Source organism: Bombus affinis, chromosome 9 (genome assembly GCF_024516045.1).
Source record: "Bombus affinis isolate iyBomAffi1 chromosome 9, iyBomAffi1.2, whole genome shotgun sequence".
In the NCBI taxonomy this organism is placed as follows: Eukaryota; Metazoa; Arthropoda; class Insecta; order Hymenoptera; family Apidae; genus Bombus; species Bombus affinis.
This window is the reverse complement of record NC_066352.1, coordinates 9,734,568-9,753,794: the sequence shown is the minus strand read 5'-3', so window position 1 is coordinate 9,753,794 and position 19,227 is coordinate 9,734,568. Positions and strand designations below refer to the sequence as shown.

The 19,227-nt window shown below is 41.0% G+C and overlaps 2 protein-coding genes across 5 annotated transcripts in view; one reads left to right on the top strand and one right to left on the bottom strand.

Moving 5' to 3' along the window:
• The first annotated feature begins 1,140 nt into the window (after positions 1 to 1,140).
• LOC126920098 (calaxin) lies at positions 1,141 to 2,689 on the top strand. The gene is made up of 4 exons (XM_050730024.1): positions 1,141 to 1,469; positions 1,784 to 1,898; positions 2,139 to 2,392; positions 2,467 to 2,689. The coding sequence occupies exons 1-4, from the start codon at positions 1,141 to 1,143 to the stop codon at positions 2,687 to 2,689; spliced, it is 921 nt and encodes a 306-aa protein (XP_050585981.1).
• A 1,609-nt stretch (positions 2,690 to 4,298) lies between these two features.
• The window catches only part of LOC126920604 (solute carrier organic anion transporter family member 74D), an 85,357-nt gene continuing 70,428 nt past the window's right edge, over positions 4,299 to 19,227 (bottom strand). For all 4 annotated transcript variants that reach the window (XM_050731236.1, XM_050731238.1, XM_050731239.1 and 1 more), the window contains 8 exons: positions 18,942 to 19,082; positions 18,604 to 18,726; positions 14,331 to 14,495; positions 13,832 to 14,027; positions 13,408 to 13,558; positions 12,143 to 12,383; positions 11,828 to 11,956; positions 4,299 to 11,590 (listed from right to left, as the gene is read on the bottom strand). In XM_050731236.1, coding sequence (XP_050587193.1) covers positions 11,421 to 11,590; positions 11,828 to 11,956; positions 12,143 to 12,383; positions 13,408 to 13,558; positions 13,832 to 14,027; positions 14,331 to 14,495; positions 18,604 to 18,726; positions 18,942 to 19,082 — 1,316 coding nt within the window. In that variant the 3' untranslated portion in view covers positions 4,299 to 11,420. The remainder of the gene's footprint in view (positions 11,591 to 11,827; positions 11,957 to 12,142; positions 12,384 to 13,407; positions 13,559 to 13,831; positions 14,028 to 14,330; positions 14,496 to 18,603; positions 18,727 to 18,941; positions 19,083 to 19,227) is intronic.

Sequence of the window (19,227 nt, the reverse complement as noted above, 5' to 3'; positions counted from 1 at the left end):
GATATTTAAAACGATGTAAATTTCAAGATTAGATCGTTAAAGAAATTTTAGATCTAATTTCAGTTAGCTAGCGAAAGTTAATTGGAGCAATATCCGGAATGTTATTACGTATTCTTTGTGAAATTGGTTCTCGCTTGTAGTGCCAGGCACGACATAACAAAGCACGCTAGAAATACCTCTGAATAGAAATCGTATTTTTATTTGCCCAACGATCTCATAAGTGCTACGATACCTTCATATTTTTTAACGAGCTTTTGATACGAGCCTATCTGATGTTGCACGAAATCCTTGAAAAGTACTTTGCTTATGCAAATAAATGTATACGTACATACATACGTGTATAACTTGGTTTCTGCTTCTGCAGAGTCTTTACTTTCCGTAAGGCGAAACGTTATCAAATCATTTTTGCAAATTTTCGTGCAAATGGAATCATGAATACGTGTAATAGGTCTAATACGACGATCAAACGGCAAGAGAATTGCAAAGGAATCGTGTCAAAGGAAATATCAATTTTCCAAATTGTTCGACGTACACGCTTGACAAGCAGATTTTGTCCTTAAACCCGTCCAATTCCAGAGACGTGTGTTACGATCGAATTGCGCGAAGGCACGACAGCTACGTTACGAAAGAAACAGGGGGAAGATTCGGTTTCTAATCGAAAACGATGAATCATTGCGTGTTATTGATCAATCGATCCGTAACCATAGCTTCAATTGTCTTGACGCGATCAATTTGCATTCGCGTTATATCTGCTATAATTAGAACCAAGGAAATACGTTTCCTAACGACGTTTCCTAAACGATTAATTAATCAACTATCAAATTTATCGAAATTCAGACGTTGAAATGTGAAACTACCTCGGAACCTAACCCGAAGAAACCAAATTTTCTCTACCGAAAAATTCGATCTATGGATTGAAACAAGGCGAACTCGTCAGCAAAAATTTCACATTTCAACTCATAAACGCTACTGAACGATATTAATTTGATTGATAAATGACTTACCAGTGGGAATCTTCTGAAAAAGCTTCACCAAGGATGAATCTCTCGATGATGTCCGATAAGATTCTAAAACTTCATTAAAAATGACCGAAACACTGACCAATCGATGTACTGGCTGTTGCTCGCGAATTTCAGACGGATGTCCAGGGAACGCAGCCTCACGTCGAGCGCGAAAGCTCGAATGGATCACGGGAGCGGCGTCGGCGTCGGCGTCAGCGTCAGCGTCGGCGCCGATAATCGAGGCGCCGTCAACCTTTGTGCAGGCGCAACGTTGATGAAAAGTGTCTCGATCTTCTTGATGAGCGGCCGTAAAGCCTCCGTCAACAGCAACAGGCAGACTTCCGGCAGCCCGAAGCACGAGCCTCGAAGAAAACATCGCAGAAGGATGCCAGTCGCGGGAATTACCAGAAGCTCGGCGTACACGGCCAAATTGATCGAATCGTTAAAGAGGAAAACCAGGTTCTACTGGCAAGTAAAAATACGCCTAACCGTCGATTGTTTTATCGTTAACACCGGGAACAGCAATTTAAAAAAGAAACGGGAACTCCGGTGCTTTTAGCGTTAAGAAGATTATTTTCGAAAGGAATCGACATCTAATCGACGAATTTGCAATAAATTATTCTACGATTTTTCTTGTAAATCTCGAACAAGTTATCTAAAAGTTAAGTTATTTAAAAAAAAAAAAAATGAAAAGATCATAGGTTCTGAAAATTGTTTAGGTATGACAGGTATATTAATTTTATAATAACTACCTATTTGTAATAACGTAATTCCTACTACAGGTCGGAATTGGATAATTTGTGCAAGCTGTACAAAAAATTGACTACTTCTGGACAGCAACAGGTTGGACAATCTGTTATTATCGGGAGGAGGACTCAGTCAAATCAAACTATAGAGGTAGTGACACTCGTAGTGTTTTAAATTATAGGAATTTTCACTCGCGTGCATGAATAGTGGCATGAATGAACATGCGATGCCCACGACTCGCATTGTGTGATATTTCGATCACCAAATTCTTGAGAAACATTCGAATATAAGCAACGAGTTCTAATTTAAGAAAAGATAAAAAGAAATTTTTCTGCGTCGCTTACTTTGCTTCTTCCGTTTGTTTTTAAGAGACGCGGGAATATTTTTCAGGGTATCGACAGGGTGATTTTCCGCGAGTTGTTGCATAACACGTTCAAGGTAATCACCGAAGACGTGTTGGTGGAACGCATGTTCTGTTGCTGGGATCGAGAAAACGAAGGAATCATCAGGCTGGAACCATGGATCATGGGACTGGATCTGTATCTTCGTGGTAGTCTACGGGAGAAAATTGAATTTTGTTTCAAAGTCTATGATTTGAACAACGATGGCTTCATTACGAAAGACGAAATATTCCAATTATTCAAGTATCGATCTTTTTGTACAACACACAGTGATACTCACTCACGTATTAACCACAAACGTTTATCCAATGCTTTAGGAATTGTTTGATCAAGCAGCCAGGAGAAGAGGATCCAGATGAGGCGGTGAAAGATCTATCTGAACTAGCGTTAAAGAAGCTGGACGTGGATCGAGACGGGAAAATCTCTTTTCAGGATTACAAGGTAGCTGTGACGGAGGAACCTTTGCTGTTGGAAGCTTTTGGGCAATGTCTGCCTACGGATGAGAACTGCGCTGCTATTCTAGCTTCGTTACGATCATAGGATAATGCGTTGGTCAGGAAGAACGTTCTGGTTTTGGATAGGCGTTACTCGTAGCTTTGCTGGAAGAATAATAGAACCACGTTAATTATAGCGAAGAGTAAAATACACCGAAAGAATTCGTAATCATGGCACCTGCCGTTTATTAAAAACAAATTCGATAGTAATCGTAATTATAAACAATAATAATATTAATAATATAATATAATAATATAATATAATAATATAATATAATAATATAATATAATATAATATAATAATAATAGCATAATTACAAAATACGCTCGATCTGGTTTTCTTATAGCGTGTTTGCTGAATCAGTCTTAACCCTCGGATTACCAAGCATCGAAATCACTCTTCGATTTTTTCCCATTTTTTCATATCTTGATTTTCTTTTCTTCTTCTTCATCTCTTTTATGATTCTTACCGATCTCACCGTTTGGAAAATATCGACTGAACGTGCTCGATCATCGATCGATAACCCGAAGGCTAATTTAAACTATGAAACGTTCTAGAGGTATGTTACAGTGATGTAAGGGGTTTCTTCTTTATTTTGTAATCGAAAAAATTGACTTCTCTGCACGCGCAACAAAATATCGGCTCTCGTCGTCGCGGTACTTCCGGTTTCAGGGACCCGTGCCGCGACCTCAAGGTTCCATCTTTCTTTATTTCCACGGATATACTCGTGTACACGGATATACTTTGTGTATATATACTTTTTTTCTTCATTTATTTTATATATATACTCTGTTATATATATATTCTGTAATAATTAATATACACGCACGCGCTCGCGCGTTCACAGGTTGCATCGTGAATCGATTGCGGCTTCTTTGTACGATATAATCACTGGAACAGGGGTTGAACGATTCAATTGTACCGAAGGCAATCGGATTTTTAACGAATAATTATATAATTATACTTTATAGAGAGAGAAAGAGAGAGAGAGAGAGAGGGAGGGAGGGAGAGAGAGAAAGAAGGATAAGGGAGGGTAATTTTTATTGGCAATCTCGAAAACAGAAAGTAGAGAAATTCCTTGAATTTAGCTTTACAGGCATTTGTACATTGATCCTTTGTGCTCTAGAGTTTGTATATTTCCATCATAGAATTTCTATTCCACGAGGGAATGAAAAGTTTATATAAATTTATTCGAAAAATCCGATTTCTGCCTAAAATGTAATATATTTTGAACATATGAATCTTACGTATTATAGTCGTGAATCCCGATTTCCGATGTACCCTGTGAACACCGGTGTTCATAAACGCGCTCCACGGAAACGAGCGGGACTTTTATGCGCGAATAAAAAATAAACGATCCACGTTCGTTTCGTTAGAGTGCTGAGATCTGCTGAGGGTGAGTCGAACGACATTCGTCCACTGTGACGTGAAACTAGCAGTCAGATAAAATACTATTTCGTTTTTTACGTACATATATATAACATATATATTCATATATATATATATATATATGAATATGTATATATATATATATAGTCCATATATTTATATATTATACGTATATTAATTCATCAAAGTGGGAATGACGATTATTTTTCTACTTGTTCTTTCTTCATCATCACTATGGTTCTGCATTATAATCCTTGTTTAAACGTTTCTTATTGTGTAACTTTTTTTTTTCAACACTGATGTTTCGCAAATATGCTCATTTTTATACGTTTTTTTCCCATTTTTTTTTCCTTTTTATTTTGCCTGTTTTTCTACATTCTTCTTCACTACTGGTAGCGTTTACTATTATTTATTAAAGCGTTTGAAAACTCCGAGATTCTACGACGAAGAGAAAGTGTATGTATGTGTATGTGTGCATGTGTGTGTGTGTGTGTGTATGTTGCAGCACTCTTGAAACGGTATGTATGTTAGCCCTTTGAAAGTTATATGTCTCGTGATGGCATCCAGCCGTCAAAATAGTATCTTACCCACTTCTAGAAACTAGACAACGAAGGTTCGAGGAGGATAGACGCGTTTTATTCCGGTTTCTTTCTTTCCTTTCCATTTCTTTTTTTCTTTCTTTTTAGGCACTTAAACGTCGGGAGTAGTGTGGGAACCTTAAGGTGGAGGTCCATCGAACGCCTGCTATTTGCTATTTACAGTCTTGATTGAGACGCGTGTTACATCTTCCAGGAGGAATTGTGTTGCCGACGAACGGCACGTCGCGTATCGTACGTATGAAAAATTTTGCCATTCATTGAAGATCGACTGAAGCAGAACATGTAAATTTTTACAGTGAAATAGTACGTACTCGTGTCAATCGTTATAATTTGTAAACATAAAAAATTATGCAATGAGGAATTTTTTAATATCTGTCATTGTTAGGTTCAATGGGGTTCAATGGTACAATTAAATTTCTATTTGTATAATTCCGTGACATATTGTTAGCGAATTTTTTGCGGACGATACCAGGAGTGCCATTCGTCTCGATGGAAACGTAACTGCCTGTACGATATCTAGCTAAAAAAATAAGCACGGAAGAAAACAAAAAAATAAAACAGACGTACCGATAACTCAACGACATTTACAAATAATGTAAAATTTGTTCTGCGTATGCCCGACGATTGAGGCCGGACACATGTAGAATTATTCGTGTCACATTTGCACGCAGACACATCACATTTACACAGACACACACGTACGCACGCACGCACCTACGCATACGATATCGTGCACTATATCAAAATACACTTACGTCACCTACAGAGTAATCGATTCTTTATATATATATATATTATATACATATAATAATATATGATATATATATATATATATTATATATATATTATGTATAAAAATCAAAGCGCATATTACAACGGTGATCCGCGACCGCGCGATAATTATCAATTAATAGCAATTATTTTATAAACAAGAATCAGTATCCGACGATAATAAACCATAATAATAGTAAGAATAATATTAATAAAACAAAAAATTTATAGTAATCATTAGTACAATATATGTATACATAAAAATGGCATTATATTTTTTTTTTTATTCTTCTTCTTCTTCGTTTATCATATTCCCTGCTCTTCGTTATCTTTATTCATCGATTTAGTCGATCCTTACGCTTGATACACACGCATATATGTTAGGTAAATAGTTAGATCGTTGGACGCAACTTTAGCATTTTGCAACGTGCCTATCTTTCGCTCTTAATTGTTCGTAAAAGATTAGTAAAATGCATAAGAATAATACATTCGTCATAAACGACCGAGGAGATCTTCGTCTGCTCTAAAATTTTGCTAAAAATATAGAAATCAGCCTTCGTAGTGAGATTCGAAAATTCGTCACAAGGACAATACTTTGGAAAAGTAATTTAAAACGATTGAATCACGATTTTCATTCAGAGCATGTAATCTTAAAATTTCGTTTAATAGCTCGTTTATTAAATGATTCAAATCTCCACAGATATTTTATTTATATATATGTATAAAATTGAAGTATTTTAGATAAAATAAAAAGAAGCTCCCTTGCAGACTGATAAAGTTGCTCCAACCGAAGGATTCATTAAACATCCAGTATATATTCCGTCGAGACGTGCGAATACACGCGAGCACGTCGCAAATTAAAGACTAGCAATTATGGTTCTCTTACAGAACTACGCCGTAATTAGATAAAATCGTGATGTCCGCTTACGCAGCTGATTATCCTACAAGTATATTAATGATAAATTCTTTTTTTTACTAAAATATAATTATTATAGTATTCTGTGTTCCGCCAGTGATCGTTTCTTTTTTCCTGTCTATTTTTTTAAATAATATCTAATCGACGAAACTGTGGGAATTCACACGACGATGACGCTACATCAAAAGATGTGGCTAGTGAATATTAAATGCTGAGAGAATGTAAGTGATTGATATATATATAAAAAAAAAAACGAACCTTATCATTTAGATTGTCGATACTGTATACAGTTGAGAATATGCATAAAAAAAGTACTGCATTGAATTACGCGAAAGCTACGTATCAAATGCAAAGAGAAAAGTGTTGTTCTTTTCCTTTGAGGAACAAAATGTATACCCTGGACTGTTTCCATGGTCCGAAATATTTCGAGCGTGAGTTTCGTAAATGGGACAGTTGGTCGTATGGTAAAAAATAATGCTAGTAAGTCGTCTGGCAGTAAAATCTGGCAGTAATTTAATTGGCTGATGAGCTTTCGCGTGAAACAAGTCTTTTTCATTGATTGGCAGTATCAGTAGGAGGGCAGTGTATCAAAGTTAACGCGTCGTCATTGCATTGATTCTCACAGTGACGTAACTAGCAACGTATTGTAACGATGGACAAGTGATTCGAAACACGGGGCATGCGACTAAATTAAATCTTACTACGTTTAAAATCCTCGTCAAAGTTAAAGATTTTCGGATAAAATTTACACTCGCACGAATCCGATATCCAAGTACTCGCTTCGTGGGTAAAATTCGTAATGGATTCGCAAAGAATCGTTTGCCCATCTTGCAGATGTACCGACTGGCGCAACACACGGAATAAAGACTGAGACTCTGTCGCTCCACGCCATGATTATTTTGGCAATTATTGTACTTTCCTATATGTACAGCTCTATCGTACATGTAATATACAGTGATGTATATCGAGCACTGAAAGGCAAACGCACAAGTACACACCATTCATCGAGTTCTACCTCTTCATCTTATTTTGCCCTTCGAGAAGGAAATTAAACTAAAATAACTAAATAACACTTCACCCTAATCTGTTCGTGGTCAAAAAATTTCGTTCATTCATACTATTTTGTTATCGAGCCGAAGAACGCGTATTAAAACAGAATGCAAGAACCTAGAGAGCGCCTCGTCGAGATACAGCTCTGGTTCGCGACTTTCTTGGAAAATAGAGACATGTGTCGTCGTTATGCTTTCCTTTCCAAATTCATCCGCAAGAAAAATATCTCTGTGACGGACACATGGGACGACGGACTGTCTCTTGGAAACCTCTAACCGTTCCGCCGATGGAAAAAGGATTGTAAAAGCGGTTAAAAATAAGTCGAACCGTAGAGAAGAGCGCGTAGAATTTGTACACACGGCTTCGAATCGTTCAAAATAGTTCTGTTCGTCGTTTTTCGATAACGGAGTCCGTGTTGCACCGTTTAAAATCTTGTTCAATTAATACACCATCCGACAATGAGTCGACTCTGCATCGATAGAGGAAAAGCTTATAGAAATTTCTTTGATAGTCGCGACGATGGAGCTGTCGGTTTTAACTCCTTGTTTGGCAATGTTGCTCCGGGCAACGTGCATGAATTTTGCGCATAAAACTGCATGCAAACACTCTAACATCTACTTAACGTCTACGTGTAATCGTGTTTCGTGGGATAAATCTTGGAACTCCTAAAATGCTTTCGTAATTCTAAGAGAATCGAAAATTCTTCTGCCAATACAAGGGTTAAAACGCGTTCTTCATCCCCCCGGACTAACTCCCAAGTGAAACAATTATTTTGTGATTAGCGTTTTGCTTTTGTCTTGTTTTCCCCTTAAAATTATTAACTCTTTCTTGACGTTATCGTTCACGCGATAAACTTTCCACCACAGTAAACATTAGCATTCCTAACTTTCGCTGGCGAAAATATTGTCATCTCTATTCTTGCATTTGGTTGTATCCGATGTTAGTGTTTCGATTAGCCTTAGAACCAAACGATCGATCAGTACATACCATGGATCATTGTGTTACCGATGTTGAATAGGATTGCATCAACGCGATACATAGTGATCAATTCATCGCATGACGCATTTAACGCCAAGAAAGAAGAGAGCGAAGTAACACCTTCGAACCGTTTTCCTCTTTCTCTTCGTTCCTCCACTTGAGTGAACGAACGTAAAATAGAGAGGACGTTGCGGTGAATAGAACCGAATGGTAATATTCGAAACCCGAGAAATGAATCGCTTCAAAGGGTGGAATTGGCTCTAAGTTATTACGTGCTGTTCTATATACGATTCGTGATCGATTAAAATATAGATTATGTGTCGCTTCGAATACAAAAATACAATTCTCGATGGAGATCAACGGGCGCACGGAAGGCCGTATCCGCCCCTGTGCAATCCTTTCTCAATTGCATCGTCAACGATTTACTGGTACAACTGTACACGCACGCACATGCACACACGATACGTACAATGTATAGGTATATGTAACACGTTCAACCCTCCCGGTGAGTGGGTGGTTTGTTCTATACAGAATACGAGCAATTATTTTCAACACCGAAAGGGTTAAGGTATACGTTCTGCTGTAGTCCAGAAGAAATCCCAGGGTGCTTCTGTCTCCAGGAAAAAATCAAGTTAATTTTACAGTACACTCTTTCTATGTAACTGTTGTCTTTTTTATAAGAGGTACGATAATACAAAAAAAAAGAAAAAAAATAATTTGTTCAGTAGTCGTCCTCTCTTCTTCTTAAAATATTTCTTCTGGACTGAAAGCAGATCGTTTGCTACTCTGAAGATTTGTTCAGAGTTGTTGTAACGTTATATGTGTATATAGATATATATATATAATATACCTATATCTTTTTTATTTGGAGTTTCGAAGAAACAATTGGCTGTCGTTGCCATAATTCGCCTATAATTAGTGGTTTTGCAAAGAAATTTTTTACTCAAGTATGAAAAATAGTACTCGATATATAGAGAATATAGATATTCCAAACATAGAGTACAAAATCCAAGGAAAAACCAGAAATAGATTTAATTGGATAAATTATGAACGTATCGCTCCTTCGCGTTTTTTCTTCAGAAATAGTTCTCCGATTGCGTAGGTCAACGAAACAACATAGAACAGTCCAAAATTAAAATTCTTCAAAAATATAATTCCTCGCTCTCGTCATCTTTAACGAGATTAGTCGAAATTATCTGACTTTTTTTTTGAATAATGGAACTAGTTCTTTTTCCCTTTCGTATCCAACTCTGACGGATTTTAGCTGTCAGCCAAACGTTCCTTGAAGCAAACGTAAAATGATGTAATATATTAGCAATGCCCCTGAATCGAATAATTCGCAAACTTCATAGCGGTTAATGCGTACCTTAAGCGCGCGTTTTTAATTTTACCCTTTCTTGCTTTTACCCTCCGAAACAATTCTTGTTTTTCTTTCTTGTTTCGTTGCCTTATACGGCAGCTATCTAATACACTGATCGTCCATCTAACCCTTTGATTATGAAATCCCACCAGCAATTACTGCAATAATAATTTACCAATTTAAAAAATATGTTTTAGTTGGATTCGATTAGAAATTAATTCGAATTTATTGTTGGAACATTGGAACCGAGACATTATGGTCGATCTTTCGAAATCTACAGAGAGACTACTACGGGAAATATTACACACACAAAAGGTTGATATACGATCAGGTTGACCATTCAAAAGGACTCAGAAACAATGAACGCTCAAAGCACTAGAAGCACAGGCGGCAGATGCGCATACATTGACGAGTGTCTCACGAGTGTGTAAAATGTATCATATTAAAATACAGCTCTCGATTATCCGCCTTTTTCCCCTCTTAACTTCATTTTTCTTCCATATTTCTTTTCTCTTGCATTCTATTTTATTTTTGTTTTTTCTTTTCTTTCTTTTGTTTGTGTCGTCGCTCTTCTCCCTGTGTGTCGTATCTGCTAATGCTTTAATATTAATAATTAACGTTACTTTTTGTTCTCTTTATCGCCCAGATTTTCATCGTCAAATCATCTAAAAAATATGTCCTATGTATTCTTCTTATTTTCCCCATTCGCTCCCAGATTCTCTCCCCTTTTTTCCATTCTTAATGTATCCTTATGATCTTTCAAAAACAACGAGATATACCGCGTATTTCGTTCCAGACAAATATTACCGACACACATACACACATCGTAAATCGCTTGTACGTACAGTTTGCCTACGCCTAGTTGTATCTGCAGAGTGAAACACGGACGGTAGTGCCTAAGAGAAGCTCGCCCAAGATCCGAGAACCTCGCGTGCCGTACTGATTCCGTTATCCGTATTGGTCATCGTTTCGCATTTTCCTTCATCCCACTTTTCCTTCTCCAAACACGAAAATTCTCGTATACCACCAGACGTTTCTACTCCATATCTCCCTTTCTCTCTCACTCCTCCGGATGTATCTCGTACCGCTTTATCTCTAATTCAAATCGTTGCTCTTTGATACCAACCAGGAAGATCTTTTCTTCATGGCGCATCTTCGCGTCTCCAAGAATCGCATTCTCAAGAAAAATCAAATCGTTGATCATCGATCCCCATTTTCTCGTCCCCTTTTCTTCTTACACGTTTCTTTCTTCGTCCCTCGATGCACTTGTTCGAAACCTCGGCATAGCCCTTCGGAAACTACGGGCATTTCCGTGGCCGAGCACCGCCTCCTTCAACAGTTCATTCGTCGTCCTATCTCATCTTGATTCTGGACTCTCTTCGAGTTTCGAAAGGCGATCGACGCGAACACCACTGTCGTCGTTCCCTCTTGAATCCTTGCTCCTTCACGTCGTTAAAGAGGCAACCGGGTTCTAGCCGTAGGTTTCCAAAAACGAAACCCATCGAAAAAAAAAAAAAAAAAAAAAAAAGAAAAACGGCCGGCGAATGTGACACGCGAAGATCGATACAGATCGCCCCGGTCTTAAACCTCCGGCGTGCTACTGGCACCGAGTTCTCGTCAGTTAGGAACGGCTCGTCACGCTTTGTCCCGGTTTACGACGCTAGATTCAGGCCTATGCTTGATGAGATACCATCGAAGTCGGCCGGGACTCTTTCACAAATAGTCGTTGTCCACCGCTTGCGCGTCCTGCGACTTCAGGGTGGCCATTTCTTCAACAGTGCCCTCCTCCACGTCCTGCTCCTCCACGAAGCTAATGCTCCCTGCCTTGTACCACACCACTATGTCCACCACGAACGCAAGGATCAGGATTCCGCCTGTGGTACCTGGAAAGGATTCGCGCAGAGATTTATTAATTAAAGAATAGACCGCCTATTACGAAACGTATCGCGAAGAGGTCAAATTTCTAAGTTCAGAGGCGGTTCAATTCTTTGGGTTAAGTGAAGTTAAGAGAAATTTAACCTCGATATATAATAGCAACAGCGAGCAGTAGCCAGGAAGGTCGAGGTGAAGATATTTCCGACTCCTCCTCGCCGCAGATTTCTGCCTAACCGCGTACGTACCATGATAGAACATTCTAAAGACATTCGAGTCGTAAAGCCAGCAGGCACCTCGCTCGCCGCAAGCGTATTCCCATACGAGACAAGCGGAGTCCACCACAGCACCATAAACGATTGGACACGGGACGTTACCTGGAACCAACCGACCAACGGATCATACGTTTGATAAATTCATTTCTGAAATCAAGCGAACTCAAGACTTCCTTTGGATTTCCAAGTCGACCCAAGGAGATAATAATTAAGATTAAGATCTCGTTTAATTCATCGTTGAGAAAAACAAGCGTTGGAATTGAAGGAACGATCGAGGTTTATAATTACCAAAGAGGCCGATGGCGAATTGTATAAGCCCCAAAGCCATCGCCTTGTCCCGTGGATCCACGCACCGTAAGATCAACAGCATGGAGCCCACCTCGCTGGTCGAGTGGATGAAAACGAACACCGAGAACAGGATCATATAAACCCAAAAGTTACTGCACTCGAGCTCGCAGTAACCGATCGTCGCGGTGTTGGTCGTTTCCGGTGTCGTTAGATTCGTCCCGATGCACTGGCAGTTGTAAAACTGAAAAGCCAAGGAACCGGCCTCGTTAAGATATGCCGAGTACGCTGATGCAGATGTTTTCATACCGGTTGCAACTTTGTTCCGTTTTCTATATGTTCAAAGTCAATGTATGCTAATGCCAATAAACTAGTTCGATCAACTTTTACTTAACAGTTAACTAGTTCTACTACCGAACTATGTTCTATATCGTGCTATTCCAAAACTTCTACTTCAAACTGACGAATAATTTTTTACGAAACAAAAGGGAAACGATAAAACGATGATTTCAACGACCATGTTTATATTTGATTTTTATAGTCTCTGGTGTTTTTCCTTCTGCAACGTCGCGATGATTATCCGATCGATATTTTAAATGCAACTCCATCCGATTGCAACCTCAAGATTATCTTACGTTTCTCTCGCGGCAATTAATTACAGAAGGAAGCGAGCGAACGATTTCAGACTTTTTAATTTTGCGTCAAATCGCGTGAAATCCGAATAACTGGAAATGAAATGCTCGCGACTAGGCACGCTTCAATTGCGAAAGTAATGACTTGCGCAGTTGCGCAATCAATGAAGCATTGTTTCGTCCGGGCGAATAACGCGATTTCGTCCGTAAATGGTAGAACAACGAAACGTTTCTAGCCTAGTTGCATGCTACTGTCACCGATAATTACGGCCGCGCGGCTGTTTCCCGATGCAACGAGCTATATATCAATATTCTGCCGCGATGACGTCACTGACTCTATACAATCAGGAGAATGCAATGAAATTGCGGAATAGCGAAGGTGTTATTCGATTCGAATCGCGAGGACGTATCGGCGTAATGAGACGACGAGATCGGCTTTGCATCGTATTTTACGTATTCGCCGATTAATTGGCATCAATCGTATAATCGTACGTATCAGCTACTTTTTACTTAACTACCTATTCGACGTAATTATTTAACGTTATCCACTTGACGCGTGGATGATTTTTCTCGTAATTCCTTCGTAATGAATCTTTATCATTGTTTATCGTGATGGTAAATTGTCGTGGTACTCACCGAAGCTACCTTGCCATCGACGACCGTGTAATTGGAACAACCCGCGTGACACGCGGAAAAATAAGTTTTCCCATCAGCACTGCAAATCGGACTGAATTTGTTTCGAACGCAGTCGCAGGTAGCCTCGCAGACCGGCTCGAAGCTGGACAATCTAAAAGGATTTTGTCGCTTGCTTAACGTCAATTCGTTTTTCAATAAAACCTACGTAAACGGCCATCATCAACATATGTAAAATCATCTGCACCAGAGCTTATCTCTTTATTTCACTTTAAACTTCCCGCGGTCGGAACTATAAACATTTCATACAGAGTAATTTATGCAAACGACCGAATGAGAAGTAAGTGCAATTAGCCTAAGTGCAAGATGAAAACGTTGAAATGGAGTGGACGGTTACTCGACTGCAGAGAGGGAAACCAAATCTTACCCGTTGGAATGCGAAACGAGACCAGCGAAATCGTCCATCGGGCAACCGATGAACATCAGCACGCCCATGCCGATCGCGTAAACTATCGCTGTGAAGGCGATCCAGGCTGCGACGAACCTGGCGTTAGGCTTTGCCCTCAGGATAAACACTCCGCTAATTATAATACCCAGACCCATTACTAAAATACCACCGACACCTGCGAAAAAATAAGACAGCTTAAGACGAAGACCAGGCCTCTGTTACGATGAGTAAACGATTTTCGTTTACTCCAGTCGACTGTTCCATTCGATTCGAATAAAACGTTCCGTTTGTTTTATTTTATTCCTCTTTTCGATCGAATCCCCTTTGAAAAAAGAGAAACAACTTTGTCTGTGTTTGTTGGAGAATGAAAGCGTAGCTTCGAAGCATTCAACAAAAGTACTTCCATGGAAGAAAGTTAACGAGAACAACAGGATTCGGGGCCAGAAACTCCCCTCGCGTGTCTATTCGCGAAAATTACCTGAGATCATGTTCGCATGATGAGCTGGCAAGCGAAATTGGCTCTCGAGGTACTTTGGCAGGAAGGTGTAGAGGCCGGCGATCGGTAGGATGTGCAGCACGCTGCTGGCCGTCCGGAACATAAGAATGTCGTTCTTCAACAGCCTCTTCACCGCTTTAGGGAAGTCTGCAACAGGTAGAGAGAAAAGGCGAGGTGTAGCGAGTCTACCGAGTCGTGCAGGCGACGCGAGCCGAGCACCGCGACCTGCAGCCAAACCATTTACATGAAATTTGTTCATCGTCTTTCTCGCTTCTCGGCTCTTTGTCCCAAGCCTTCCATTCGCGACTCTTGATGTTTCTTAACAAATTACGAAAATAAATCTTACGACGACATGCAAGAAAAATGCATTCTTCGTACAGTTAACGAAGGAAAAAAGAAACGTTAAGTGAATTTACTATTATTATTTTTTTTTTTTCTACACAATTTTCCATTTCGATCTGCCTTCATTCCGTGCTCGACCGAAGCACGAGAGAATCGAACACGGCCACCGATATTTTCCGATATTTATAAACTCAATTACGAACCACCAGCTAATTAGACGTCGATCGAGTTTTCCTTCGTTCTATTTTCGAGGGAACCCGACGAAGCAACACGAGCGCAAGTGGGAGCACGCACGCAGGGGAAGAGAGCGGCCTGCAACCGCCCGAAGCTCGAAAAACGAGAAACAGATGAGAAAAAGAAAGCGCAACGCCGATGCTTTCATCGACACGGGAAAAACGAGAAACGGTCTGCAGCTACAGGGAGCGATAAAGATTTCGCGAGACACGCAGGATCTTTTGAAAGATCCCGATAAGAACGGCGGACTATTTTACTCCTATCTTTTTTCCTCCACACACTTGTCTTCCCTTGACGTATCAGCCTCAAACAGACGAGTTTCTTATTTTGTAACTGATAATAGGACGTATACCGTCAATCGAACAAGACCAGTCTTCGTAAACGAGCTTGCACCTTCGTTAAAATAACTCGCATTATCGAGTTTAACCTCGTTCATCTCGTAAATGTTATCGATGCAAATGTTACGAAGTAAACGAGAACGTTTGCTTACTCGCACGGAGACCTAAAACTTTCGAATTAAAGTTCTTTCGACGGTTTCAACGACTGCTTTTTTTAGTCGTCGATCTGAAACATCGGTGGAAGAATGACACGATCAACGATTGACGCAATTACGAGAAGTAAAAAGTGGGTAAAAAAGGTCCGAAGGAGAACGCTAAACAAGAAGCGACGTGGCACGATCGGATGAAACATCGATTTTCGAGCAATCGTAAAAAACGCGAATTCCTGCATGGAACGGATGGGGGAAAGGATGGGAGTGGAAAAAGAAGCGGAGAGAACGATGCACGATGAGGCGTCCGCCTTCGTGCGAGGTTTCCGTTCGAGAAACCCTAGGTGGAAACTGACATTAAGGATGCCTAGGACTGCTCTAGGCTTCCAGGAAGGCCAGGCTAGAGTCGTGGCAACCCCGCATAGAGAAGTCCTGCAGACCATGAGTAGACAAACGTGACTAACATTGCGCTCCGTGTATTATCGCGACAACCCTGCAACAGGCACATACAGGGTGGCCTATCGCGAAAAGTCACTGAAACCACTGTACGGCTCCTCAAACGCAGGAGACAGAAAGGCGAAAAGACTGATAACTTGGAAACAAAGGGATCTCCATCGTTTATAATAACGATACGTAACTAGGAATCGACCAAGCAAATCTTTAAAGACGTCGGTTAATCATCGTTTGAAGCAAAGTTCGGAGAGATGGTATTCCAGAGGAAAATTTCGAATAAAGTCTTCAAACGGACGCTAACGAATCGAGTAATACGCGAATCGCGTGCGTGTTGTTGATTCAACGGCGACCTGTCCTCCGAGGCGATCTTCTGGCATTGCACGATCTACTTCACGACAGTGCCACGTACGGAAGTTCCTGCTGGAACCGTAGCTCGTCATCGTAACTCTACACTCCACGACATTCCAGCTTTTTTCCAACCTGCTTCTTGTATACTCCGTTTGCAACTTCCTCTTGGAAATTTTCCTGCTCGCATCGAACCACCGAAAATCGCTTTAGAATTCAAAATAGCCACTTCTATCTACGGTATCCGTGTAACCTGTTCGAAATCAAAGTTACGCATACAGTTCGGATAAAAAGCGTTCGATGGGAGGTCGGTCGATACGCAAGCAGATCGTTTCTGGAAATTCCCGGCAAAAAGGAGTCGAAAGGCCCGAAACGTCTTCGGATTTCTCGTCTCTCCGGTGTGCCATGTGTACGTAGGAGTAAAGGATCGGCGGTCGTGCGTGTGTGTGAACGCGGCGGACCCGTGTGTGCGTTAATAATGATGACTGACCGACTGGTGCACTAGGTGGGGCAAGTTCACGGTCATGCGTCGTGCATAGCGCTCGGTAGGCACGCGCGCGCGTGCATTTCTGCGTGCATATACGGCCCTGTTCTCCTCAGGCCGCGTGGATCCGTTCCTCGCCGGGAAGAGAACTTATCTCAGCTGTCTCGTGCACCTTGGCCGACATAACACGCGCGACGTAACGCACCAGAAATGCGCCAAGCGACACACACAGCAAGTCTTTTCACTCTCCTCTTCTCTTTTAAATCTCTCCATCTCGCGTGAACCACGACCCCGCAAGCAAATTATTCTCTTGCTGACCGGATGCGCGGCTCAGTTTTTGGTCGAACGGCGTTCCTTCGAAAACACGAGCAATTTGCTTCGCTATCGCCGTCCAAGCGACCGAACCAACTGGTCTCCGATTCTTTCGGAACTGAGTTTTCATCGAGATAACGTTTCGCCACTGCGTTTCTCTTCGTGATTAATCGTTGTACGTATATATGTAAGATCGAAGCGTCGAGTTTGAATATTTCTTGTTGATCGAACGAGTCCACTTGCAACGTCCGATATGCTAACGATGAAATTAAGCGCAAATAGGCTCAAAGTCGGTGGTCAGAGTTATTTTTAAATAACGTGTACGATGAAATGCAGCAGAGAAATGCACGTGCTGCACTGGAACGTACATGTCTCATTATCGATGCGATTCGTGCTGCATTTTGAGCAGCTGCCTCTTTCAGGAACAACATTCCGAAACACTGTCGGTCAAGGATAAAAAAAAAAAAGGTACGGAGAAGTTGATGGTCGCGTTACTGGAATTTATAATTCTCCTCTGCGTTTAAACATATTTTTCATTAAAGAAATTAAACTCTTTCATTCCGCCTGATCGAACGCCTTTCTATCATTCTCGTGGCTTTCGTCGAACAGATGTTACGCGGCCTTCGATCGAAAGTTCCAACGAAGCGGACCAAGAATAAACGCACGAAGGGTCGGCCCCGCTCTGTCCCAGCGCAAAGGGTTCCTAGAAAAGGGCTCGCCCGTGTTTCAGAAAGCGTTAGCCTGCGTGCTCACGATCGAACGAGCAGACACGCCGGTTCTGAACCTAAATTCGCCACTGACCTTGACTGCCAGGTTCACGCTTCAAAGATCATCTTATTGGCCCGTCCTTTCGTTCCGATAAACGTTCACCGAATACATAATGCCCTCATTGTTTCGTCGTCTTGCCAAAACATCCGGACGTAGAAATGTTCGTATTGGACCAAAGATCATCGCTTATTAACCCCTTTTCGTGATTCGTGTATCACGTGTTGGTAACATAACAATCGGCTATTTGTTTCCCGAGTACGAACCTAAATACACAATCCGAAAACGTAAACAAACAATTCACGAAACCTAAATAAGCAAATCAACATCGTAAACAATAACGAAATCAACGCGTATGTAAAATAGGTCTGCGTGACATTTAATTATTTCAATGGGAAATTTTCTGTTGGTTCGTAGATAACCATAAATGTCTTATTTTGTAATTTCTTATCGCTGCTCGCCAGTGAACGCATATTATGGCAGTAAAGTATCGAGTAATTTAAAATTATAGCGACAGCCATGTCTGCGAGACACAAGGGGGCCATTCGTTGCATAGTCGCGAACGGAATCAACCCAGCACGACCGGATATACACATACGCGGCTGGACTACGATTAATACGAGGTTTCGGGACGACCGACGATACTTTTATCTTTCTCGTCGAATCTTCCCCATTTCGTGGGGCGGCTACCAAACACGGGGAGAGAACGGTCGCGGAATGGCTTACGGGAAGTCATAAAATCAAATTAAACCGTTCTGATCCGATGGTCGCGGCTTAAACATCGGCCTCTCGCTGACGAACAGTTCGCATCGCCACGATAAATCAGGGCTTACCTCGGAGACTAGGCTTTTTCGCATCCGCCCGTTTCGGCGGTGTTCTGCTCGCGGGCAGTCGCGTCGGGAATGCGAACATTCCTATACTGACCAGCATCAGCATGGCGGATATTAGCACCAAACCTGAAACAGACAATTGCGCGCGTTTTCTTCGACTTTGTTTTTCTTATGACGTTTCGTAAATTTTGCAAAGCTTAGGCAACGATACCGGGATGGAGGAGAAGGATTCGACGATATGAAAATCAACGGAAACGATTAATCATAAAACAAAAGCTTGGAAGATTGGTGTTTCCGAGGAGACGAGATTGTAAGGAAGTACATAAGAAATTTCAATTTACCAAGCCACCATGCTCCCACCCATCTTGGATCCGTCGGCGTGATTTGCGGATTCGCCGACAAATCCGCGTAAATCATCGTGCACAATGAGCCTAGAATGAAGCCTAGGGCTGGTCCGAGGATCCTCACTCCGATCGTAATCGCTGTAACAAAATGCATCGACGCCGCGTTCCATGAGTATGCAAATTCTCGACAACGTTGAAACTCCGATGATAACACGACAATGGACCGAGATGATCAAAACCAAAGTTGTACGTATTCGATGATTCTGGAGTCTCGCCAAGACGA